The sequence below is a fragment of the Silurus aristotelis genome (assembly GCF_946808225.1).
Source record: "Silurus aristotelis genome assembly, chromosome: 12".
NCBI lineage: Eukaryota > Metazoa > Chordata > Actinopteri > Siluriformes > Siluridae > Silurus > Silurus aristotelis.
In genome coordinates, this window is record NC_139585.1 from 14,909,222 (window position 1) to 14,936,634 (window position 27,413).

Genomic DNA, 27,413 nt, shown 5'->3' on the forward strand with positions numbered 1-27,413 from the left:
ATCAGGTTTGTGTTGTTTTTTCTTAGGCTGGACTAGTTTTTATATTTTAGGAAATTCTAACTTAATTTGTTACAAAATATAATAGGACAGTACAAACAAATATAATAACTGTGAGGGGGATTTCAAAAACAAATATAGATACAAATACAGATTGACGTATACTTATCTGTATATGGTCTATATCTGTGTTACATTCCTACAGACATTTTTTGTACAAAGGAAATGAGAAAAGATAATGCACTATTTTTGTTCTTGACCATTGTGTGGCCAGTTTGAGCTTAAAAGTACAAAGGCATTCGAGAACTGTTTAAATGTGCTCCCTCGTGTTTTTTTTACCTTGATTCTGTGTGCAATAAAATGTTCCTTGTGTTCAGTGTTACCCTTTTTTTTTTACTGATACACCCTTCCTTTTTCTTCCTTTATCATGCCACATCACATCTGCTTGTCAGAAACAGTCTAAGACTGATATGTGGACCTCTAGGATTTTCTGATGCCTGTTTTTGTGAGCGAAGGCTTTGCAGAGGCAATAAACAGTGCTGTTCTGAATCAATTGCTACTTCTTGATGTTTGTTTACTTCGGTGTCTCCTCTTTTCAGAAGAAAGACAGGCACAGAGCTTGCGGACATCTTTGTCCTTATTGATTTGTTCCTGTGCGGCCGATGTTCAGCATTGAAGAGAAAACCTGAACAAGCTTATACACAGGTCAGTTTGTAGCTGTACATCAACAAATGAAACACTTCTGTTTGAATAAATAAGATATTAAAGCAAGCTAAAATCAGGTAGTGCATGAAAATAAACTATTAGTAAAATTTAATAATGACACCATGTGATCAGAAGGACATTGCCATGTGGATTTGATGCCACGAGGGAGGAACAGATACATATAGTGTATGCGTTTAGTGATAATGTTGAATACTTTGTAACAGTGTATAGAATGCAATGTAGCTGATATCCATAACAGGCTGTTTAGAAGCACTACTCTGCCTTACATACACATTCAGCACAAACACTTGTCCTTTGCCTCAACATCCTCTTACAGCTCATAGATCTGAAAGGCTGCTTTTAATCCCAAATAAAAGAGACTGCAAATAGACACTCTAAATACGATTAAGAGGTATTAAATGTACAGAATAGATAACTGTGCAGTAAAAGCTCATTTCTTTTCTGAGAAGACGGATGTTGACAGCCTTTACTCACTGTACCACACTCGGCTGAATGAATCTAATCTCGGTTATTTATCTGCACCTGAATTTATTAGAAGAGAAACTGCATGAAGCCCACAGAGTCAGAACGCATGTGTGTTGGATATATATATATATATGTGTGTGTGTGTGTGTGTACCAAATGCAATCCTTTTTACGTGCTGAGTTCCCTCCGGAGCGTATTAAGTGGTGAAACGCAAGTTTGTTTTGTCTCCGCCTTGCACTTTTACAAAATTATTATTACACTTAAAAACATACACAACAATGCCAAGGGTATAAAAAGAAACTATTGTTGCGAAGTGTTACTGTGTCTACTTGATCCGTACCGGAAATATGCATGAAAACGTTGAAATGAAAAAGAATCCATGGCGGTAGCGTTAGCCGCTAGCCACTTCATGGTTTTCCTTCTTTGGTTTTATGCCCAGCTTCAAGAATTTCTCTTCACATATCCACATAGTGAATGAATGAAGGATGGAAGGAATGAAGACATTTGTTAAAGTATGCTGAAATAAGTAGAACAGTAAATAGATAATGTCTTTGGAAAATTAAATATTAAATGTAACACACACACACACACACACACACACACACACACACACACACTTACTCACACACTTACTGTATTACCCAAATTGGGTTTAACAAATATAAACTATTTACCTTTTACATTTATAAAATTTTATTTAATACATTTAATTTGTTTTAATTTAATTGATTACTCAGTTTAATCAATATAATAAAAAAGTGTATTGCATTAATTAGATTGATTATATTTTATTTTCATAAAATTACTTTATATATATATATATATATATATATATATATATATATATATATATATATATATATATATATATATATATATATATATATATATATATATATATATATAGGATATACCCAATTAAAACCAGCCTTATATAATACTATATAAGGCTACTACATTTTTAGTCACTGTTTTGGTTTTCAGCAAATGATTCTGCATTTGTACACCAATGAATAATTTTTCCTTTCTTTAAATCAAATCTGTTAGCTTGCTGCATTTCTCTATTTCATTTTCTTTTTATAGCATTTGTCTACTACAACAGTAACTTATCTGTTTTCAAACTTGATGTAGTGTGTCTTTACTACGTTGCTTTTTTTATTGTTTGTATATTTAATTTATGCACATATCATTTAATTATTATACAAATATAAAATAATGATATATTTTAGGTGCTGATATCTTCACAACTGAACAAAATGTCTGTGTATTTTTTTTAAACAAAAATTGTCAAAACAGTGTTGTATTATATTCTATAGAGATTTTTTAAGGATTGTGCTCAACTTGCCATCTACAAAATACAATATAAATGCTGATTTACACAAATTATTTCACCTTGCATACTCCATGCACTCCTCAAATAGTAGCCACTATAAGCTTTGAAATGTCAAAATTAATGAGTTAAACTCAATACAGTATGTGGCTTTTGTATGTTTATGTACATTCAGGGTTTTATATAGTTATAATAAGCAAAACATCCATTAATTGTTCATCAGATTAATCAAAAATTAATCGCCCGATTAATCAATTATCAAAATAATCGTTAGTTGTAGCCTTACTATATATTAAACATTGGTTTACAAATTTCAACAACTGCCTTTAGGTTTCCACTTAGTTTCCACTGCTTCCTCCTCAGTAAAGAAACTGATTTGTCTTATAATTACACCTATGCTACACATGAACATTAGCTGTTTCTTAATATACTCTACTATGCACTCTGGAAGTAGGTTTTGATCACTTATAATACACTGTTGTTATATTAGATAATACAGTCTCACAATGACAAACAAACAAATTAAAGTCAGGAATTTGTTTGTAGACGTGTTGTCCTGGTATTGTACATTTAATGGTCCTGCACATGAGATGGACGATGTAAGAGTTACTCCTGAGCTCTGTTTTCCATTTGTGTCCAGATTGATTACACAAGTCAGACCGACAAATGTGCATTGACCACAGGCTACATCTGATCCCTGCACAATTCCCATGAGAAAAAAAACTAAAATGTATGAAGTAGTTAGCAGGCAATTTGGGTCAATATACAAATAATTAAATAACATGATAAATTAAACAGGATAAAAATTTCAATTAAGTTTTTTTATTAAAACATTATGATAGTTAGATATTGAGCCATAAAATCTTGATCCTAACGCCTAAAGTATATGCATTTCACACTAATATATACATTCATTTTCAGGATTATCCTAGTCAGTGGCTAACTCAACAATAACAATAACTCAAATGAGATATGCTTATATATCTAAGGTCATATGTATTTGAGTATCTGTGTAAAACTAAAAAGAAAAAGTATTTATTGTGTTGTTTGTGTCAGGGATGTTGTTTGTTGGTGAACAGACTTTTATTAAATGGTAGTGTCATCTGCTTTTGCTTTTTCGTTTCATCCATGAATGAAAGTTGGAGTGGTCAGAATACTGCAGATGTGATGATAAAGATGACAGAAAGTCTGACAGGCTCAAAAAGAAACTCTTGTGCCAATGGCACACTTACATTCGCACACAGCATTCAGTCCCGATCCACTTGCAGACTCAGTTCATTGTCATGCTAAATGATCAGGTTCATTGTTAGCTCATCTGCACTTTGTCTATTTAAAAGCTGCATTCCTTGTGAAGTCTTGCCTATCACTTAGTAAATCTGGACTGTGTTTCAAACCAGTTTGCATATCTATGTTTAGAACCAGGATTGTTTTTCTATGTTTTCTCTTTAAATTAACCCTGATCTTTGTTTGTCTGATGTATTTGCACCCGACATTTAATTAGACATATAGTTGTTTTTGAATGTCATTTGCTTGCATTTGTATTTGTTTGCTTCTTGAACATAACACAACCACATGCATCTTCACAAATCTGATTAACCCTGATATATATATTTTTGTTATTCTCTCCTATGTACACTCTTAGAAAGGTTTAAAGTAAAGCCTTTTTAGAAAGCTGGAACTGCTAATCATCAACCAAAAACTTTTTTTCCTAAAGAATGTACATATATTTTGGGGAGTGTGGAGGTAACTAGGGGATATTGGACACATCTATACAGTCAACTTAGATTAAACAATAAAGCTATAGTAATTAGTGTACAGGCAGTCAATAACTACTTTATTTGCAGTAGGTTTGATCATGAGTCACTGGGCTGTAGGTTAAATTCCTCATGCCATCTAAGGGGGTATTTTCTTGCCACAGTCACCACTGGCTAGATCATTAGAGCTTTTATTGCTGCTTTACCTGTGAAAAGCTGCTTTGATACAATGGCCATTGTTTAAAGCACTATACATATAAAAATGAATTGAATTGAAAAAATTATTTCTACAATTTACTATTACTAGATATTACTTGATTATTTAATTTAGGAGTTTCTGATTTTAAGCAGGACTAGAGCAGCTCCCTGGCTTGACCGTAGTTTGATCCTGATGTATAAAGGCTACCGTTTAGCAGACGAGATCTAGGAGGAATCTAATAGATTTATAAAAATCAAAACAGTATTTACTGGTTTTACTGAGGTAACAAGTAGATCTCTGGTTACCTCAGAAAATCCAGTACATCCACACACACACACACACACACACACACACACACACACACACACACACACACACACACACACACGGGATTCAGATTTATACATCACTTGATAACAATGGAATATTAAAGAGGTAGGTTTTACCCATGAAATGTTACATAGAATGTCAAATCAAATGGGAAATAATTGGTCCACTCAAGCCCAAATGAGGATCTTAATAGGTCATGTTACACAACTAAAAGCTGATCATTCCTAAAGAGAAACAAAAGCACAGTGACTAAAAACACATAAAAGCATGACTCATCATACATTCCTGACCTTTTTTTTATTAACTGTAAGAGTTTATTCACATATAGATGGGTTAAGATTAAATGACAGTACATTCATATAGCAATAAATAGAGCGCACTTCACACAGAACAAGTAATAGCAGATATGCAAAATGTAATCATTCTGGGCTTTATTGTGAAAATGAACTATAAGAGCAGTGAGATTTGGATGGATGAAGAATGCTTAATCGATCACATGAACGTTGAATGCTTGTGACTAATTCCTACCAGTGAAATGACCAAATGAAACCTCCTGTCACAAGAATTTTCTTTTTAAATGTCCAAACACAATGCACAGAACAAATCATTACTCCCACAGTCTCTCGTTTTATTAATGTATTGCAGACAAAGTGCTTTGTTACCACTCTGAAATGGGCTGCGTGGAACACTTCAGTGTACGACTGAGTTAAGCCCTTGACCTTCAACAGAAAGAGACATGAGATATTGACAGTTTGGCCGTTGTGAATGCAGCAGTCTCTGTCTAAAAGTCTTTTGTGTGTGTACAGCGGACATCTTTGAATACAACAAAATGCTTTTTCATTACTCTCATGCATGCCATTTTTTTTTTTTTTTTTGTTTCAACATGACATATTGCATCTGTCTGTCAGACTGATTTGTAAACCTCTAACATTTTGATACCTGTTTTCTGTGAGCAAAAACTTTGCCTGGCAATAAACAGTGCTGTTATGAATCAATTGCTACTTCTTGATGTTTGTTTACTTCTGAGTCTCCTCTTTTCAGAAGAAAGACAGGCACAGAGCTTGCGGACATCTTTGTCCTTATTGATTTGTTCCTGTGCGGCCGACGTTCAGCATTGAGGAGAAAACCTGAACAAGCTTATACACAGGTCAGTTTGTAGCTGTACATCAACAAATGAAACACTTCTGTTTTGATAAACGGGAAATTAAACTGAATAAAACTTTTGAGAACGGGTTGCTGTTTCTTTGCCTCCTGATATCTCTTTATCTTTGAAAAGAAAACCTTTTTTTTTTTTTTTTATCTTTTAGCAGAGTGCTTTAAAGACAAAAAAATCCTTGAAGCCAGAGGAGCGAAGAAAAGAATCCCCCCTTCCCCCTCCACACAGAAAAAAGAAATTACCCGAATAAAAAAATACAAATAAATTATCAAATTAACCAGGGTTACAACAACTTGAACTATCATTTACAGGGCACAATTTTAGTGCATCTATAAATTGTTTCATCCAAACAAGGAAGGTGCAAATCAACAACAAAAATGTTAGAGCTCTTTTGAGGACAATTAAAACAGAGCACAAAGTAAAGTCTTAGATCAACTGTTTAATAAATTCAGAATGAATTATTTCTTCCTCATAGATTCAGCCAGAAAAAAATTATATCTACTGAATCCTGCTAAAAATGAAACCAGATGCAGACAGTAGTGTGACGACCGAAAATGTATGTGCCCCCCTCCCCCTTATGAGAGCCGTAACTGTTTTCAGGTGGATTTGACTGAGCTTGGATATCATTAATCATTCTTTACATAGCAACATTTATCACACAAGGGCTGTCTATAATTTAGATGCAATTTTTTTTTATACAAAAGTAGGTAAATGCTGTGTGTGTGTGTGTGTGTGTGTGTGTATGTGTGTGTTTGGGATGCCACACTGCCATGCTGTAACAAAGCCTATATGTATAAATGAAGGTCTGAGAGAGAGAGAGAGAGAGAGAGAGAGAGAGAGAGAGAGAGAGAGAGAGAGAGAGAGAGAGATGAGAGAAAGCAAGGCAACAAGCTAATCTGCACATACTAAGTCGCTTTTATTAATACAGAACTGCATGCTACAGAGACTGTACAGCATAAACATTTATTCATTACAAAAACATGGTCTGGGAACCATTTCAAATAACTAAATAAAAAAAGAAAGAAAATAAAGAACAAAAATAAAAGAAAGCAAACAAAAATAAAAGCTAAGAGCATAAAATAGAACAGGAACATCACAGCCGTTAAGGAAACATTCAAACTATTCATCATTAGCATCTTAATAAACCAGAGAAGAGATTGACGGCTTACAGTCGCATCATGTCAACTACAATGGCACCGAATGGATGATTCTCTTGTAGCTTTTTTACAGCTTCTTGCAACATCAACATGCCTATTTTTTTCTATCTACCTATATGTAGTAGTGTACTTAAAAGTGGCAGTTTGTGTGTTTTTTGTGTTATTTAATAGTTTTTTTTTATGAACCTCCTAATATACATCATTTGGCCCTTGAGGGTTTTTATACAGTATGATGATGTCCGTCTTTTATTAAGTTTAAATTTTAATATTTGACAATCTGCTACCAAACACATTTGTTATAGCAACATTTATACTACATACATAGCAATCTATGTAACATCACAGCAAAGTATGGTTGAGAAAAAAGAAAATGTGAAAGAAAAAAAAAAAGAAGAAAAAAAAAAAAAAACAACCAACCAAAAAAATAAAACCTAACAGCCTACAGCATTGTAAAAGGGGAGTGAAAATTTGCACAATTTCGGGCACAGCAAATCTGTACACAATTCTACAGTCCAGTGGAGATGAATTTGCAATTAAAAAAAAAAAAAGAAAAAAGGATGGGCTTTAGATGATGAAAACCAATTACTTAACAGACAGTATTTACTATCCCCATTTTAAGTTGTCTTCTCTCCTATTGAAAAATGGCTTTTAAATATGTTTTATTAATTTTTTTATTAAGTTGTGCATACATCCGTTTTGGAGACTCTACACTGTGTTGGTGAAACTCTGGTCTTCGGCAAAAATAAAAAAAAATAATAATAAAAAATGTCCAAACTTCAAAACCTCCTTGTACAAATGGATCATATATATATATATATATATATATATATATATATATATATATATATATATATATATATATATATATATATATATATATATATATAAGTTGCTTACTTAAAAAAAAGAAGAATATTTTGTACAATGTATTAAGAAAAACAAATATTTCAAAAAGGGACAATATACAGGATACAACAAGCAATCTCTAAAGCAATAAATACTACTGGTCCTAGCGTTGTGAAATTTTGTATTGTATACCACAATCCCCCCCAAAACCCTCCCACACACCCACCCTTACAACAGTCGCCCAAACATTCCTCCAACTGAGAGCACCCACCCCAACCCACCTCCACCACCCTCCCACGGTAAACAATGACAAAAAAATAAAATAGACAACGCAATGGAACAATGCATATTAACACAGTAACCCCCCAAATATTTCTGTACATTTAAACAAGAACAAGTAACATCACAATTATAGTTGTTCCTCAGCTGGAGAAGGGTGTCTCCACGGTCCTCGTGCCCTCCATGTTTTGAACAGGTGTCAAATGATTGGTTCGCAAGCTCGTATTTAATACAAATAATGAAGAAGAACCAACTTTAAGAAAAGGGCTCACTGAATCCTCACCTAGACTACTTTAATATCTGTCTTTTAACATGTCTATGTCAGTTTACATACCAGGCTTTTTTTTTTCTGTTGCACAGTAAAAAAAAAAAAAAAAAAGTCTTACATTTTGGCAGACTTATATATTTATACTCTACAACTCATTTTACTTTATCATTAAAATTATTATTAGTATAATAGTTCCATTTATTTTAGATAATGACAGGTCAAATATTGACCAATGAACTTTGATAAAAGAATTTACTAATTTCCAAAGCCACATGTGACAGAAAAAGGAAAAAAAGGAAAAAAAAAAAACTTGAGTGTCAGCAGACAGAAGGGAGGAGTTGAAAGCTGGTAAATCGGAGCCAGTTTAGCCTAGTCTATTGACTTGGTTACGAGCGAAAGCGGTTGCGTTGGGGCAGAACTGGGCAACAGAGAATGGGAATGGCACGCTGATGTAGGCTGGGAGGAGGAGGAGCCTGAGGGGCGCGACGAAGACACGTCTGAAGGGTCCAAGGAGCCATTGTGGGCAGGGCCTGGGGTTTTGCCTGCCCCTGAGTTGTCCAGCAGAGCTAAGGGCGGAGGCGGGACCATAGACAGGTGGTGGTGTTGGTGATGTGAGGATGAGACCAGAGGGCCCGGTTTCATAGTCAGTGAAAGAGGTTGCATTTGTTCAGTCTGTGATTTGGACTCTTTCGAGGGCGGAGAATTGGGGACCATGGAGGGGGAGGATGGGGGCGACTCTAGTAAGCTTCCATCCGAAGAGGGAGGACTGACACAGCTGCCTTCACCTTGAATGTAGCGAATGCACTTCTTTTTTCTCCTGCAAACAGAGAGCATGCTTGTTTAACTCCTACATAATCTTGGCAGTATGTTGCAGCTTCTCAGTAGGCTTTCTAAGAAACCCTTAGCATCCATTAAAATGCACGTCCTACATCATACAGCTATGCACAAACATATGGTATTCCGTCAGTGTGCCAATTTCAGCACGACTGAACAAAGTTCAATCATTTTCACATATAGATTGGACATATAATTGGATGCTATTGGTTTCTTAGAATGCCAATACAAACAGATGAGCAGCTGAGCACTGGCTCTCTGCCACTGACTTCCTTTCACCTTCCATCCAATATCATACATGCAAAGAAGACAGACATAGAGGAAAAGGAGCTACAGAAATACAGATGCCAGATGAGGACAGTGAGACAAATGGGGAAAGCAATGACAAGAAGCACTAGGGTGAGGAATTTAGAGGAATAACCACCTCTGAGATTCAGAGGGACACAGCCAAAGAGGTGAACACTATATCTCTCTTTGTTTTCTCTTCCTAGGATAACAGAACGAGCTTGAAACAAAGAACTCCACCCCAGCACGGCAAACCGCACGGGATTCCATCCGGTTTACACATCAGCTTGAATTATTACACTCCTCTTTTTGCCTTCCTTTTTTCATGTCTCTTTACTGCTTTTTTCTACATGTTCCTTGGGGGGAGTTCAGATGGAGAGGTAAGAGGTTAGAGGAGATGCGCTACTCTCAGCCTGCCCCTAAGACATGTGTGTGAGTGTTGTGCATAGAGGTCGCGCCGCCATGTTTGCATTTCTGCTCGGGTCAGGACCCTCCCTCGTCTGCTACGCCTACGGCCAGCCATTCCAGCCAGCCACACGGGCAAACACAGCAGCACCAAGCCAGTACGCCGAGAGGGGTGCGAGTGGAAAAGAAAGCAAGAGATATTGAGTGAGAGTGTGAGTGAGTGATAAATAAAGAGAGAAGTAAAGAGAGAGAGAGATTTCCAATGTCTCCTAGGTGCTTGGATGCATACCCTGTTTTGAATCAGGAGGAAAGAGAGAATAACCATAGAGAGAGATGGAAAAAGAGCTAAAAACCCGCAGTGTACCTTGCCCTAGCATGACCTGACCTCATACCCCTGCCAAAAAAGAAAAAAAAAAAAAATCCTAATGCCTCAAGGCCATGTAAATCTATTCAGCTTCTTACAGGTTTGTAAGACAGGGACAGGAAAACAAACAGTAAACATGAGAACCGAAAGATAGGGGAGCTATGGAGTGAAGAAAGATGTAAATTTAGTGATGTGAACTTTTTTTTAATGCCAATAAAAAAATCCTGTTGAAATCCAGGTGAGGATTGTTTCTTAAGTTATACCCCTGCCTGGTCTATAGCAAGTATAGGATTGACACAAAAGTAAAAGAAAAAGAGCCAGAGGGACAAGGACAAGAGTACACACTGTCTGGGAGACGCATTTAAGATGAGACGAAAGGGATGAGGGACGGGAAACAAATGGATAGAGTTGAAGAAAGAGGCAGACGTTTGATCCAGACGCATACCCTGTATGGCTAAAGGACATGCACAACATGCATTTATTTGCTGAAAGCTGTGAAGAAGTACAATAAAAAGTGTGTCACTATTGGGACAGAAATGATACAGCACAGTAAAGGGTATTTAAAGGTGTGTGGCTTCAAGGATAGATATGGGGAATTAACAAATGAAATGAAAGAATGGTCTCAATTACGTTGTATTTTATTTTGTGGAATTTCATTTGTAGCAGTTTACTTTCCTTGGAACATTCTTTACTGTTCACATGCCAACGTACTGTGCTGCAATAACTGCCTGTCAAAAGGCTGCAAATAAGCTAATATCCATTTTTAAGAGCCCTATTGATTCTAAGTATCTCCCCTTGTTCTTTATTGATTTCTGCATCTCTAGGGGAATTAGTGTGGATGCATCTTTCAGGAAACCGAGCCTAGTGGGATCTTTTAACCTCCAAGCTCCCCGAATAAAGGGCACAATTACCAGCGCTTCTCCCAAAGCTACCAAACACAAACACCTAGGCTACTTTTTAGGGACACTACTCCATTCTAGTCTGCCTTTCTAGGCTTAGTATTCTGAGTGTGAATGAATTCATCAAATGAAAGGGTCATAGTGATTTAAGCTGGACTTAAAGATATAACAGGATGAAAGTTTGCTACAAACAACACAGGTAAGTGTAACACAACAAAACAGGACAAATATCTGGCATTCGCAGTGAAGGCAGGTAATGGAGGAGACACAAAGTGAGACACAGAGAAGGGTATTACTTAGCAGAAACAAATACCTACCATCAACATATTTCCAATTCAAAGACTGCTTGTGTTAGAACAGAAAGACAAGAGGTAGGGGCTGAGTAAAGAGTTATCAGAGAGGTAGGGGTGAGTAGGGAGGACAAGAGGCTACATCACAACAAAGTTTATACAGAAGGTTCTTCAAGACAGTTCTGATGGCAGAGATATACCATAGGGCAGAAAATGGATAAAATAATAAATAATTGGTTTACAACAATCATTTGTGTTGCACAAGCTAATGTCAAATATACACTATCGATGATGCATGACTATAATCATAAACAGGCATGTAGCTAAAGAAAGTTCCACTTTCTGCCCCAGGAGTTCAGCTGCTCTATTACAACACATCTCGGTCAGAGGGAGAGTGACAGATACCCAGAATCAACCAGTTTGCCAAACATATAAAACACTGAAAAAGTCTAGAAGAAGGAAAACAAACAGTAAAAGCGGTAAGAAGAAATGAATCTTCATCTTTTCATAATCATCATTATGATCTACATCCTTCCCAAAGGTGCCTCTCAGAGTATACCTGCAGGGTTTACACCATAAACTGAGTTGATCGAGCCCGAACAAGGCACGGCACTTCTTAGGGGTATTTGCATCTGTTAGCCAAAAAGGTAGACACAAAAACACAAGGAAAACAAAAAAAAAAAAAATATGGACACATCATTTGGACAAACAAGACATGTAGCTAGAGCATAGGTTTCAGCCGGGGACACTGGCACTGCACTTCCCCAACACTTACCAGCCGTTTCCAATCCTTCCAACCCTTCTCAGCCACATCCCCTTTTATGTCATATTTCAATCTATTTCACATTTTTTCTCCTTAGATCATATTGTGTAGGTTTAATAAATATACACATACACAATGCCAATCTGTGCCAAATAATTTTTGCTTGCATTTTGAAAGCACTCACTCATTCAAGTGCACCCCCACACAAAAAAGCAGTCATACACCATTATGTCTGTTGGCATGACCCAGCTTCACAGCGGCTAAAGCAGCTGATTGGTAGCATAAGGGGTGGCGTGGCGAGAGAGAGAGATAGAGAGAGAGGGAGAGAGAGAGAGAGAGAGAGAGAGAGAGAGAGAGAGAGGCTTGCGAGATGCAGAGACAGGGAAGAGTTGCCAGTGTAAGAGTTTCCCAGCTGTCACCTGCTCTAGTGTACCTGCCAGCACACCAGATACACACCTGCAGGGGCCACACCAGTTATTCTGCTGATCGAGCCCAAAGCGTGCACGACACTTCTTAGGGGCACTCAGGTCTAGGCCGATGAAGGGAGGAGAAGCCAGCAGAGGGAAGGAGAAATGACCACAAAGTAAAGAGGGAGGGAAATAAAAAGGGAAACCGATGAATCTAAATCACTCCAAGTCACAGCATTATAATACTGTTTATTCCCAAAGATTTAAATTAATCTGTTAAATTGTGCAGTATTCTTTTTATAGACTTGCAAATTCATGTTAGTTTTCAGACATTAGTGATGAAAAAACTAAGCTAGAAACCAATGAGTAAAAATTAGAGCAAAAGAATAATATGCAGATAGAAATAAGAATAAGCAAAGCAACCGAAAATTTGTCATTCAGATATGCGTGTTTGCTAATGGCATGAAATGCAGCATATATGATTACATTTCTGCTGCAGGCCTGTTTCTTTTGTGAAGGATGTGAGGGGACAGTGTGGCAAACTGTTGATTAGTTGCAGCCAGTGAAAAGTCACACAGCCAGAGAGCTTTGGCCTGCGTTCATCAACCTCTCACAGCCAGTGTGTAGAGATGTGAAGGTGAAGATGAAGGCTGGCAGCAAAACATCATGCTGAGGAGCAGGCAGCTGCACGGGCAAACTACTGAAGCCAGCAGATTAAGGAGGTTTACCCTGATAATGTCTCTGGTTATTCTCAGCATTTGATTTTCTTTCAGAAAAATGTTTTATAAATATATATATAAATATACTGTGTAACTTGTGTTTGTAAAAAGGAAACACTTTAACTTGACTAGATTCTTCACGTACAAGCATCTTTACGAGATGTATTATTTCAAGCAAGAGGAAAGTGAAACTGAATAGCTGCTTTGGGACAATGTCAATTGTTAAAAGCGCTAATTTTACAAGTAAAAATTAATTGAATGAAGAAACGAATAAAGACATGAGCAAAATGATAGTGAGCGGTATAGAGCAAAACAAAAGTGGTTCGTTCTTGAAAGACAATTGGAGGATAAATAAATACAGAGCAATAAGAATATGGAAGAAATTAGCTAAAATTATTTATTCATGAATAAATACAATATACTGCACACAGGTAGATAGCTTAAAAATATAAAATAAACTAGAAGAGGGGAAAGAAAGGCAAGTTAGTAATTTAAGACTCAAAATGACATTAGCACCTGTAATCGGAGGGAGTGAAAGGCAAGGATTTGGAAAATATTCTCTGTGTTCTGGAAGAAAAAGAACAGATAGAGAGGTCTTCAAAAAAGGGCTCCATGTTGGAAAAAAGACCGCAAATATATCATTACTCGCATTTCTCCTTCACATCTCACAATAAAGATCAAGAATTAGATAAGAGCATTATAAAGAAGAATGTCAAATGAAGAAAAAAATTAATAGCAAACCTCCTTAATTTAAAGACATGGGTGATTTTTCATTCATTCTTTTATTTATTCGGTTTATTATATCAGTCTGAGGCATGCAGCAGGCGCAGCTTTATAGTAAATACACACAGGACATACATGAAGCACAGGCCGGTGGCATGACATACACACACGGCAGCATGGTCAGATTTGGCACAGGAGCAACACTCATTCAGTAACATAATTAACACACACACATACACAGAGCTCACACTATGCTAAATGCTGGCGAGGGGGCTTTGCTAGGAGGGATGACGTGCTGGGGTGTAGGATTCATGCATATTCAATGTTATTAGTGCTCGACATGGGGCTGGGGTGGGGGATAACAAGCAGTCTAACATGTAAATATTGCATTGGGTAGCATAACTCTATACTAGATGAGGCAGGCAAAAAAAAAAGGGGATGAAGAGGAAAAAAAGCTGGACTTTTATCTTTGAGATGTCACCCTTGTGACAGATGATGGATCTGCTCTAATATGAGACATAATTGCATCTCACTTACCATTGCCATCTGCCTGCTGCTTTTCCCTTTTTCTCTTCTTCTTTTTCCCCTGTTGGTTAGCAGCCAAAAAAAAGAAATAGACAGGAACCTTAGTTATTATATTGCAAGAAAAGGCCAAGACACAAACTGAACAAGAGAGCCGTGCTTTTACTCATTCATTTATTCATGCACGAGCCTGAAGGAGTGGAATGCCACTGCGGGCCATAGCGCAACTTTCCCTCTCTCTCTCGTCCTTCTCGCATTTCTCTGTGTTTATTACTTTGTTTTCGAGCTACTCCTTCATTTTCCCTGTGTTGTGAAACAATTTAGTGCTCTTGAGATTTCTTTGAAAGAGTCAGATTACTAGGGGGGACAGAGAAGATAAGAGCGCTCTTTTTAACTGCTCATATGTTGATTCACCTCCTCGTGGCTTTAGCTGAACATGCAACTGTCCACTGACCAGGTCAAGGTTGAGCTATTGAACCTGAGCTTGTTTTTAATAACATGCTTGTTTAGAGGCTGCATTTTATCAAACTAAAGCACTTTTAGTTTAGATCTTTTTGCCTATGCTTTGGCTGCAAGGCATCAGCCAGCAGTGGGAGTGACAGATTGGGCGGAGGGCGATTTGTCAGGCACGTGGGAGCAGCGCTGCACTCTGTCTGGGCCTTAAAACGCTGTGGTCATCCCCCATTGCTGCTGTCTCAGCTGTGGAAAGACATTCTCTTTCATCAGATCTGGGAGACATTTAGGCCCTGCGGTTATTTAATTACTCGGATCTGAGCTTGTCTTTCGTTTTTTAGGTGAACCACTGGAATACTAATAAAAGCAGCTGAGAGTGAATGAGAACGTGGCTGAGTACATGTACAACAGAGAAGAAGCTATGCTGAGTTGTGGATGCACAGAGAAACATCATAGGCCTGAAATCAAACCACTCAGAGCGAGCTGCACCATCACACCCTGAGATGGTAAAGTTACAAACTAGTAATCTTAGAAGACCCCTGTATTTTGGAGGTATATATGGCTGGAAATATAGATGTTGGAGGATAATGAACGCCATATAAACACCCTCCAAACTGAATGTTTGAAAAGAAGCCTGAAAACTTAAAAACATACATAGTTGTCTCGTGCTGACCAGCCGGGGTAGAGCTGCATGTGTAGCTGTCGTTCTTTCCTGGCCAATTCGTAGTATTTGGCCTGCTCCTCTCGTGACAGTGCATGCCACTGATAAAATACAGAAAATAGATCAATGTTAAAGCACTGAGGACATTTTTCACTCAAACAGTTCAAACTTCAGTGCTCTTGTGTTTGTGTTTGTGTGTGTGTGTGTGTGTGTGTGTGTGTGTGTGTGTGTCCATCCTGGTGCTCTCACCCTTCGGCCCAGGATTTGATTGATAGCTGCGCTCTCTTTCAGTGTGCATTCTGCCACTACTTTGGCCCTCATCTCCTTCATGTACAACATGAATGCGTTCAGAGGCTTCTTTATGTGCGGCTTCTTTTTTTCATCCTCCTTTTTCTGGTCCTGATGTTTCCTGTTGGTTTGAAACACGTTTATGGGCATGGGGGAACGAGTGCCGGCATTGATGGCAGTTTGAATTAAAAATGAATTCAATATTTTAAACAAAGCTGTTTGTGTGTATTGCTTTTGAACTCACGAGCTGTTGAGTGTGCTGATGTCACTGTGAGAAGACTCCTGTTTGACGTTAGGCGTGACTATGGCAGGGTGCGGGATGCCCGTGGTGTGCAAACTGTGGTGGGGGGGCAACATGTGGGGAGGGAATCTGGAGGAGAGAAGACTGTGTAAATCGTCAGAATGGACACGGGTGAAATGGGGGCTGATACACACACATGCACAGTACATTCATGCACAATGTTACTTAGAAAGCTATAAATTAAGGGAAAAGTGCAGATGACAATTTATCTTAATATGCATTTTAAGATTTTTAATGCAATCACACACTGCCCACTTGACTGATTCTATATATTTTTAGTTCAGATCCAATGGGGTCTCCTCATCCCTCCCTCCAATTCTTCATAAAATTCATTAAACTGGGTTCCGATGACTGTAGAGATTTTAAATATGAATAGGTTTATATGGATATGTCCATTCATCCTTTCTAAACACAAAGTAATTAGCCTGGAGTACGCCTATAAAAAGCACTCTGTAGAAAGCAATATATGTGTATATCTATATTTGTGTGTGTGTGTGTGTGTGTGTGTGTGTGTGTGTGTGTGTGTGTGCGCTGTGCAAATCCTTGCACATATCTGTGAATAAGAGTGGAAGATGATGAAAAAAGAGAGCAGGAATATTTAAAAAAAACAGCTCATTATCTGCCTGAGTCTGGCTTCATAGCTTGGAGCCAGAATATAATGATGAGCATAAACTCACAAGGAACAACTAGTTTCTGTTAGAGGCGCTCTCTGGGGACGGTGTTTACCCAAGTCTCTCCTCCTCTCCTCCCGTCATCGCTGACACGTCTGTGTTTGCACCATGTCACATGCCTGCCTCTGCTAAAGGCAACCTGTACTATATCGCCGGCTCCGCCATCATTAGAACCCCCTACTCCACCCATTCTCCTGCATACTTGTTAAAATTTCCTCTGTTCCACCACCCAATTTCCCCCCTTTCTCTGCTTCTTAGTGCCCCATCAGTCCCTGAATGCCCCCTCCCACCAGTGCCGTTTCCGCTGCAAGGCCCAGGTTATGGTTTAAACATGACGGCCATGTCTTTGAAGCGGAGGGCATCATCCAGCTCATCAGCGCAGAGCTGAGACTGCCACCAATTTAACCTTACTACTGAGAGTGGAAGAGAGTGAGCGTGAGAGACAGAGAGAGAAAAAGACAGAGGGATATATAGACATGAAGAGCGGGAGAAAATGAGAAAAGAAAAAAGAGGGAGAGAGAGAGAGAGAGAGAGAGAGAGAGAAAGGGAGAGAGGGCCCCTGCAGGCTGCAACGTCTCAATCTTCTCCCTCACCAGCCGTGTGTCAGCGAGAGCCATTTAATTGCCGATTGGAGCTGCGGCCCCCGTGTCTGTTTAATGTATAATGACCCGCTGGTGTACTCTTTCTCTCCCTCTAGAAAAAGAACGGATGGGAGCGTAGGTGCAGATGGAGGAACATATCAAAGGGCAGGCGCAGACAGGGGGCCTTACACTTCCTCCTCCTGCCACTCGGGATAGGTGATGGACCCGCACAGCCTTCACCCTATTATCAAAATAATGTAGCTCATTTGCTAGATCCAAGTCCACTCTGCTCAAATGTATTTTTCAGGAGGTCGCTGTGCTACCTGGCTGCAGCGAGAACTGCTCTGTGAGTGCTGTATGCTAAAATGCAGACTAAACTGTGCTAATGCCACGTCCTGTAGGGGAAAATGCTTACAAAGCCTTGCAACGTCTCCCTTCCCTTTTCTCTCTCTCAACTTTTGAGACAGATTAAATGATTATTCCTGGCTCTCATTATTATTTTTTCCAGAAGGTGGGTGACCATGGGGTAGAGTACGGCTGTGCTGCCACAGTTTTTGACACAAACATGCTAAAGCACTTTTGCTCCACACAGACACAAGACTACCACCTATTAATCTATGCTAATTCAATTATAGATTATCAAAACACATTAGCTCTTCCCCAGCCCAGCTCCAATCCCCCTAGCCCCCATTCAACAGATTCAATTAGGCAGCACTGGAAATAGGATGATCACAATATAAAGGGCTCATTAGGGGGAATTAGCTGTCACTTAAGACCAGGTCCACTAGAGGCCGGGGAGCGCACGGCGCACACACACACACACACACACACACACACACACACACCTGAGTATAGAGCTTTAGCAGAGCTCAATCAGCCATAGCAGAGAACAAACTGCAGCCCTCCAGAGTTAAAGCTGCCACACACACACACACACACACAGCCATGTGGGACCTTACTGATAACTGAACCTATGGCAGGGTTCTTGCCCTTTTTCTTGTGAAAACATTCCAGAACCTTTCAAGTCATTCATGATTTTTTATTCTTTTTTTCATGCTCATTATACCATATAATAAAAAAGAAAAAACATTGATATTGGTGTTAAATTGTTTTCTGCATTTTTGATATATTTCTCAGGTCTGAAAAAGTTAATCATTATATTCTAACCAGGCTTGCAGGACTCTCTATACTGTAAGAAAACTGGTGATATATAATATTGAATATAAAATAATTATACATTAGATCTATGATCAAAACTAAAACCAAAACTAAATGCAGTAAAGTGTTCTGAAGTGTTTATAGTAGCGATATTAATGAGCTCTCCATCACTGTTAGGTACACAGCTGTTTTGTATGAGAGGCCTAAAAAGGTTGGGTTCTTTCTACACATACTAACACCAGGTCAGGCTTCACAGGAGTTTCACTCACACCAGTTCTCTCCTCATTTCTCTCGCTCCCTCTCTCACACTTATCCATCAATGTCCCTTGGCTCAGCAGGACCAGTCCTGTCAAGCTGTTTTTCCAATCGCACTGCAATTAAACGGGAGTTTGTCGTTGTCTGGAGACAGACTGGGCTTCTCCAAACTATAAACCAGACCTGCCTCTCTACCTTTCAGAGCTCTTTTATCATCTTCACCACCATCATCATCATCACCATCACTGGTGAACTATGGATGACATGCAGCAGAACAGGGGAAGGGAGATGAAGGAATGGGTGGAGGGAGCCATTATAGGCAACAGATTTTCTTTTGCGCCTTTTTGGTTTCAAACATAAGACTTAAGAACAACACAATAAGAAGATTTGTCATCTGCAGTTAACTCTTCCCTCTACTAAACATCTGAGAATCCCTGTGCAATGATTGCAGTGACACACACTGCACTATTAACTGCCCCTTGGGTGTGTTTATGTACTCTTAACAGTCCCCACAAGTCACAAAAGCAAATGCAGCATGAAAAGCATCAATCCACAACATTTACTGCTCAACAATGCCTTCATTGGATTATTTATTTTCCTATCCTGCAGCACTGAAACTGCAGAGAAGACATTCAGAGTCTATAGCATTCTGTAATGTGCATCACAGATAAATACTCTTCAGGGATAAATGCTCTTCAGGGATTTCGCTATAAAATATTAACAATAATTAATATTTGAATAGAGTGCAGCATGCTGCACACTGGCTTTCTGAGCGCTGAGGCCTGAGCAGCCTCTTCTTAAGGAAAAGTGTACAGCACGTTTGACGTGTGATATATCTAGCTAGCATTCACTCCATGTGCGCTGTCCCAGGGTGCAACTCACCTTGACATGGAAGCGTTGACAGTGAGGGCAGTTGGGTAGGGGTGTCTAAAACCTCCCGTTGTGATTGGGTAAACCGGTTGACCTTGCCTGGGAAAAGAAGAAAGGGATGAAGGTAAAGCAGGGGATAAAAAGGGGTGAAAAAAACCTACTATCTCCGTGCACCCTGCTTTATGCTTATTTGATTGTGACAAAAATCTAGGGGATTGCAGAGCGCCGATCAAAGAGAAGCAAACTCCGAACAATTTGAATTCCACAAATCTGATAGGAATAGCTAATTAAATTTCATAACCCTGTGCTTGGTGTCGACAGAGGCCCCTCTTCCCTGAGCTGGAACTAGGTGTTTTGTTGTGATAATTAAAGACGAAGCACCAGGCCCTTTAATGGAGCCATCACGCTAATTGAGGTCTACACATCCAAAGACAAACAATAATGAATGTAAATTTATACCAAAATAAAGTGCAGCAAATCAAAGGACCATGGCTGTGCTTGGGGCCTCTCTCGGTATTTAGATCGCGGTGAGAAAACATTAAATTAACAGAGCTTAATTTGTAGCCTTTTGTCATATTAACAAGTGTTGACAAGAGTTACCAGGGGAGAGTCCCCATGTGGAATTGTGGGTAAAATACGAGCAATCACAGTTCATTACTCTAATCGGACAATACAGAGACATGCAAAATAGCGTTTGCCACAAAGAACCAACTTAGGGTTCAGGGGAGGAAGAAAGCCACAGTACATTGAAGTGGGTCTCAGAGGTGTTTTACTTTAATGTATAAACTGCATACAGGAAGAGAGCGTTAATCTGACCATGCACAAATCTCAAACTGCTTTAACATCAAGGTGCTAGGTACAGCAGTGGCAGAATTAGCCATGTCCGAGGAACACAGTGTGGAAATGACTGTACTTTTTAAATACTAAACACTATAACTATTACTGAGATTTAATAAAGCTGACATGAAAAATCAGAACATGCATAGAACACGAGGACATACAGACATAAAAAGAAGAAAAAATGGAGTGCTTACTGTGGTACTAACCATCCTAGCGGATGGGGGATCTGGCCTACAGTGCCAGGAGACAGAGGGTAGTACGGAGATATATCTGGAGGATGCGGATGCCTCGGGATTCCTGAAAAAACAATTCAGAAAAAAACCAAACACACGCTGTCAAGATCCCCTCGTCATGGAGGTAGAGGGCTAAAATCTTTATTTGTCCAAAGCAATAACTGTACACAGTAGATATTACTAAAAGGTGAGCAGGGCAAGAGAATGAGAGAGCGAGAGAGAGAAAGGGCGGAGAAGAATAAATGGCTGTGCACACACCACACATTTTGATCAAAGCATGTGAAGGCAGTCGAAAAGTGCTGCGCCAAGAAATACAAGAAGAAACAGCAGTAACCTGTCACTTTTGTCTGCTGAGTCAGAGGGTTAATAAATGTGTGATAATTGTGTGTTGGGAAATGCTCTGTGAGCTGAAAGAGTCTCGCAAATTAGCATTAGCTTTCAAGACAAACCTCAGTTTTTCAGCCACTAGGTGGACCCTGCATATGTGATTCAGTGAAGCCTATTTGTAATGGAATGTACTTTAAAATACTTAAACATCAAGGACCTTTTAACACACTTATTCTAACTCAGAGCACTGACAAGTTTCAGCTTTAGGACTTGCATCCAAAAACATGCCAAGTGTTTCAGTGTCAAAGTAACTAATGCTTACTAATGGGGCTTTAATGGCACCTGGGTCGTTAAAGGATCTAGAAAGAAATAAGCTGATTTGTCAGAAGCTATTAAACACATACATAAGAGTCATTTTAAAAACATGTTTGAGATGAAGGGCAAGGGGAAGGAAAGCAGGCAGATGCAGTACTGCAGCACACGTGCACGTTCAGGCAAGGGCCTTAATACAGCTCGTTAATTAATGCACCCTAAATTCAATTAAAATGCTCTATTAAACTGATTAACACGGTACATTAAACTGCCTCTAAATCCTTATTGGATCTGTGATCAGGAAACTTCACAAATGTAAACAGTTACTCCAAAATGAAACATAACATGTAGGCTATGGATTTATAATGCTAGCGCTTTGAAAAAACACACCCATCTTTCTTTAAGCATATATAATATTGGTTAATATTCTTGCTTTGACTTTTGGCCTGCACTTCTGTACTGTGGCTGATGTTGACATGCTTGTGATGTGGGTTTTGGTTTACCAGCATCATTACTGCAATGGACAGGATGTGTGTGTGTGTGTGTGTGCCACTGTTTTCCTACCTGTTTTGGGATCCACGTCTGTCTGTAGGTGTGGAGGAGGGTTCCCCGGTGTGAAGTGTTCATTGCTGTAGGTGATCAGAGGTGTAAGCGGGTGCACATGATGAGGGTGCTGTACCACTGGGACCTTATTCGACTGAAGAGACAGAAAGAAGACAACAAGGTGTTAAGGTATTTTTAATAAGTATAATATATCTAATTGTGCTACAAGTCTGTCAAGAAGTAACTAAATGCTGTGCCATCAAATCGATCGTGCTGACTCCACTCCAGCCACCGATCTGTGTTCAACGTAGTGCGGTTTTAAAATGAAAAACTCTTGCACAGATGTACTGGGCCACAGGATATTGAGACGGACATTAGACTCAGAAAAAAAGCCCCCATGGTTGCCGGTTACACTATACGCCGCTCTCACCCATGGCTTTGCCCAAAGCTATCATTACAAGCACAATCAGAGAAACCACCTAATAAACAAAATGGCAGGCAATCCAAACACACTCCAGCAGCAGCCCACAAGTCTCCTACTTATCTCGCTCTCCCACTCAGCTCCCCCTTTTACTGTGGCTCTAACTCACAGCTCTCTGCACATCCCTGTCCCCCTCATCTCCCCCACCCCCCTTCTTCCTTCAGGCTCTGGTTTTTGGGGAGGGCTTGCTTTATAAAATACTGGGAGGGGAGGTCGAGAAAATCCATTTCTGCGTTGTGGCCAAATTGGTTTTAGCTATGTAATCTGCTCTTTGTGCTCCTAAGTGGCACAGGCCCCATTTTCAATTACCCAAGATTACAGTTGAGCAGAGGGGTGCTGAAGCATAGCCTGGCATTAGCGGATTCCCAGCACACTCTACCTAACCAGATTATGGCTCCGCTGTAGATTAGACAGGCCCCACCGCAGCCTGCACGCGAATTACAGTCTGCCTGCATTTTACCAACAATCCTTTTATTTGTCAGAACACATCGTGGTGAAGCTAAGCTCTGATGAGGAGCAAGAGGTGAAGTCCTGTTCTTCTGCTCACCTGCCCAAGTTATGCTTGGAAGGGCATGTAATAGCTTGTCACTTTCTTCTCTTATGAAACAAGTCAAATCTGGCTCACAGTGAGATGCTGTGAGGGATGGGTTGTCACAAAGTAGATACAATGCATATGAAACAATGACTGTGAAAACTTATACAGGCTTTTTGAAAGGGAACACAAGCCATCCTTTTGTTCAGGCTAATCTCTTGGAGTCACCCCCCTCCTGCATTTAGCCAAGGAGGGACCTTGCATGTTGAAGGTTGACTACAGCTTCGGTCTGAGTGGTTAAAGCATTCAGCTAGGGCCCCCTCAGCTACGAAAAGAGTGAGAGAGTGAGAATGAGAGAGGGGCCACATTAAGTTAGGAGGGGGTTGGGGGGTGTTCCACTCCACCATATTCCCAATGAAAGATTAATGAACTGAACAGAGCTGCTGGGATAAAGAAAAGGGCTCTGGGGACTCATTCAGGGTCCTGAGCACAGCTACGGCTATAGAGAAAGAGTTAGTAAGGGAAAAAAAAACAGCGAGTGTTAGGAACGGAGAGGCAACTTGTTAAATCTGGAAATAGAAGGTCTGGGAGTGTTTTATATATTATTATTAAATCCAATAATCAGAAAAAGAGATGACAGCTGCCAAACACAGCTGACGAGTTTGCCATTGAGGCAGCAATACCCTGGTCCACCCATCTCCCTCATAACCTCCCCCTCCATAATGATGTGAAAGAATGTTGTCAATTCTCCCTGTGCTGAAAGGCTTTAGTAGCCATTTAAATGAGTTCTTTTGTCCAAGGCTCTCCATTGAGAGACAGTTCCAAATGGCTATCCACTGCGACCACATTCACCCAGAGACAAGCCAAATGATTTACATCACAGTCAGTTCGGGCCTAACAGGCGCCCTTTCAAACGCCCCACGTTTAATAGGGAGACATTCCGTTTATCTGGAGCGCTGGCTACAGTTATACTCTCGCCACACAATAACACGGTCCTGAAAACACTACCGGGACGAAGGAGAGCTGAGAACTGGAAATACACCTTTAAATAATACAAAGCCCCAATAGCTCCGGTGTGACATTAAGTAGAGCAAGATTTAAGCGTTGTGGACTTGTGTCAGGGTACAGCTCCAAATATCCTCACTGAACTTCCATGCAATTTATGTTAAACTAAGACCTACATATAAATAATTCTATATAAAGACATTTCTTTAATGAAATATAACCCTTTAAATTTTCTACTCAATAACATCTGCTCCTAACAATCCTGCCTTTGATACCTCTCGTACACAAAAATAACAATGCAGGTGGACACATCAGTTGTCTTATATTATAGAATCAGATCTTGCAAACATTCTCTCCTCAGAAGACTATTCAACTCCATTAAATCCTCAGTCTTTAGAAAAGCCCCACTTTAAACTTGGCATATTGACCTCTTCTGCTATTATACGACGGCTTCACACTGTTCCTCCAGACATGGCTAATTGTCTCTAGCGGTTGTAGGAATGAAGAAGACCACCTACACACAGCACACAAACACCACAACAGTTTTCTCACAATCGTACTGAGACGCACATTGATGTTTACGTGTGGAAAAAAATTTTTTATGGAGGCGTCTTATTTATATCATCTGTAAAGTAAAGTAAAGTGTTCAAGGGTTTCTCTGTGCCTCCCACAAACAGCATCACTGACAGGTAGAAAAAGATCATTAAAAGGTTAACTGGAAATGAAAGCAAATGAAATAAACATACTTTTTGACACCTGCCTTAGAAAGTGTGAGAGTGCTTGGAGCACCGCTGCTCAGTCTTGCCAAAGTAATGTGAATGACAGTTCATGCTTGGGGTCGTGACCCTTAGAGGTGGTCCTACAAAGACCCAACTGTTTGAATGGAAAGTGTAGAGAGGCCTGTTTGTCACACTCGTTTCACTGGTGCGTCTGTCAAGTCCTGTCGCTAGAACGCACATAAAATCCTGACCCAACGTGCTAGATATCAGATACTGGTCAAATGACACTGTTAAATATTGTTATACATCAGCGTGATGCTGTGCAGAGCAGCGGATCAGACATGCTGTGGATGTCAGAGGCAGAGGGATGAGGGACAGAGACGTGGACAAAGCAAGACAAGCTGTTTGTGCTGCATTTCCACTCAGTGGCACCTTGCGCAGCAATTTAAAGCCTAAATGTGAAGGTGGTGACCCTGTGGTCCCCCGGGGGCCCGGGAGCTTCTCCCTGTTTTATGTCATGATCTGATGAGTTGTCAGTAGGGCCTGCGGGCCCTAATGAGCTGTGGTGAGGTTGCGGTTTGGGGTGGGGGTGGTGGGGTGGGGGTCGGGGGGGCTTTGACAGCGCTGTGATGGATAGGGGACTCTCAGGCCTGCAAATTCCAGAGCTAGCAAGAAACGCTGCCAGAGACTTGAACTGAAGGAGTGAACGTGCCAGTGGCATGCATCCAAGTACACAGAGGGACACGATGCAGAAAACACACTCACATACATGCCGAGTATACACACGAGAGTCACATGCACTTTAACCGAGAAGGAATAGGAAAAATGTGTTAAGAACAGGATATGAAATCAGTTATTAATATACAATTGTGTAACACTTAAAAAGCAGTCACATGGCTTTCTGGGTCAAAGACCAGACATTAATGTAAAAGACATAAACATAAAAGTTATCTTATAATTGTGTTTTTTTTTTTATTGTTATTGTTTGTGGTAAAAAAAAAAGATTAAAAATGTTTATTAGATATTAAAGCTGGTTTTACTTATATTTGTGTTAATATGTCTGTTTCTCTCAATGTTTTCCTTTTGTCTCTAATTAAAAAAGGATCTGTATAAAAATGATGACTGAATGAAAATATTGTGGATTATAGGAATTTATCTTGAACGTTTGACAGTTGTGTAGTTATAATTACTGCTGAACAAATTAATCAGTTGTTAATTGAAAAATATCGTTATAAGAGGTAAAAATATAAAATATACAATCCATTTGCTTAGTTTTTTTCATGCACAACTCCAATAAACACTATGGAACATGTACTTGTCACACACACACAGATATACACAAACAGAAACACAGAGGCGTCCCTCAAAAATGGTCTAAACGATCCTACAACAATAAGAACTAAAGCTGCAGAAGGATGAGTACTCACCCAGGCAGTGAGAGTGAGCGGCCAGCAGCGGGCCTGTTGGAGCAGAGAGAGGCTGGAGGGCAGCGTTGCTCTCTTCCCAGCCCCTTCATCCAGCCCCAACGCCAGGCCTTCCCTCAGGTTCATAACTACGTCCCCCTCCCCTCTACAACTTCGCTCAGTTGCTGCAGCCAGCAACAAACTGCACGCCTTCTTTTCTTCCTCCCCTTTCTTCCCCTTTTTTCTTTTTCAGCCCTGTTTTCTGCCCCAGAACTCTTTTTGTGTTTAAGCAGACGCATGTGTCCCCCCCCCCCCCCCCCCCCTAAAAAAAAGCCCAACTTCACCAGCACGCTATATTGCCGGGGATGATTTTGTGCGTTGAGAATGGCAGGAAGCGGGTCTCAAGATGCCCGATCAGTGCTCGTACTCCTCAACCTCATCACACATCTCTCTCCATCTTCACACGGCTCAGCTCAACTCAGCCCATTCCTCTTTAACGGCCAGCCCAGCTCGCTCCTCCAGCAAACTTTCAAATAGTTACCCAAAAAAAAAGAAAAAAAACCAAACAAAAAAGAAAAAAAAAGAAAAAAGAAAGAAAAGCATAGGAGCTTAAAAAATAAGAAAGAAAGCCTGTGTGAGTTTACGCTACTGCAGAGAAATCTTCCCACTAGCAAAGAGATGTCTACAAAAAAACATAAAAATTTTAAAAAAAGAAAAAGAAAAAAGAAAATTTAACTTCTTACTTTGTGTGTGTATGTGTGTGTGTAAGCGATATGTGTTTGTGTGTGGGCTCTAAACTGCCTCCAGGATGCCCAAAAACAAGCAGCTTAAAAAGCCTCGGCTACAACAAGGCAAAGTGAGCAAGGCGAGTGAAGGACACAAAGAAAGAATGAGAAAGAGAGAGAGAGAGAGAGAGAGAGAGAGAGAGGGAGAGAGAGAGAGAGAAAAAAAAGCAGGAGAAAAGAAGACACAACAGCATCCACAAGGAGAGGGCAAGATCAGCAAAGTGTGGCATGTAGTCACTTAACGCTGTAATTCTGACACTTGTCGTGTGTGTGTGTG

General features: G+C 39.7%; 1 protein-coding gene and 1 long non-coding RNA gene across 17 annotated transcripts in view; one reads left to right on the top strand and one right to left on the bottom strand.

Moving 5' to 3' along the window:
- Window positions 1-618: 618 nt before the first annotated feature.
- Window positions 619-9,960, top strand: LOC310734222. The gene is made up of 3 exons (XR_014535997.1): window positions 619-702; window positions 5,843-5,948; window positions 9,833-9,960. It is a non-coding gene; the product is annotated as an uncharacterized lncRNA (long non-coding RNA).
- tcf7l2 (transcription factor 7 like 2) overlaps window positions 8,627-27,413 on the bottom strand; it is a 74,343-nt gene continuing 55,556 nt past the window's right edge. The window contains exons 5-14 of one of the 16 annotated variants that reach the window (XM_083555964.1): window positions 22,233-22,365; window positions 20,991-21,093; window positions 19,969-20,055; window positions 16,365-16,490; window positions 16,082-16,241; window positions 15,826-15,933; window positions 14,734-14,782; window positions 13,990-14,040; window positions 12,804-12,876; window positions 8,731-9,324 (exon numbers count right to left, since the gene is read on the bottom strand). In XM_083555964.1, the coding sequence (XP_083412090.1) occupies window positions 8,877-9,324; window positions 12,804-12,876; window positions 13,990-14,040; window positions 14,734-14,782; window positions 15,826-15,933; window positions 16,082-16,241; window positions 16,365-16,490; window positions 19,969-20,055; window positions 20,991-21,093; window positions 22,233-22,365 (1,338 nt within the window). In that variant the 3' untranslated portion in view covers window positions 8,731-8,876. Of the gene's footprint in view, window positions 9,325-12,143; window positions 12,217-12,803; window positions 12,877-13,989; window positions 14,041-14,733; window positions 14,797-15,824; window positions 15,934-16,081; window positions 16,242-16,364; window positions 16,506-19,968; window positions 20,056-20,990; window positions 21,094-22,232; window positions 22,366-27,413 lie in introns of all 16 variants that reach the window. The other 15 variants (XM_083555963.1, XM_083555962.1, XM_083555961.1 and 12 more) reach the window with 15 other exon arrangements.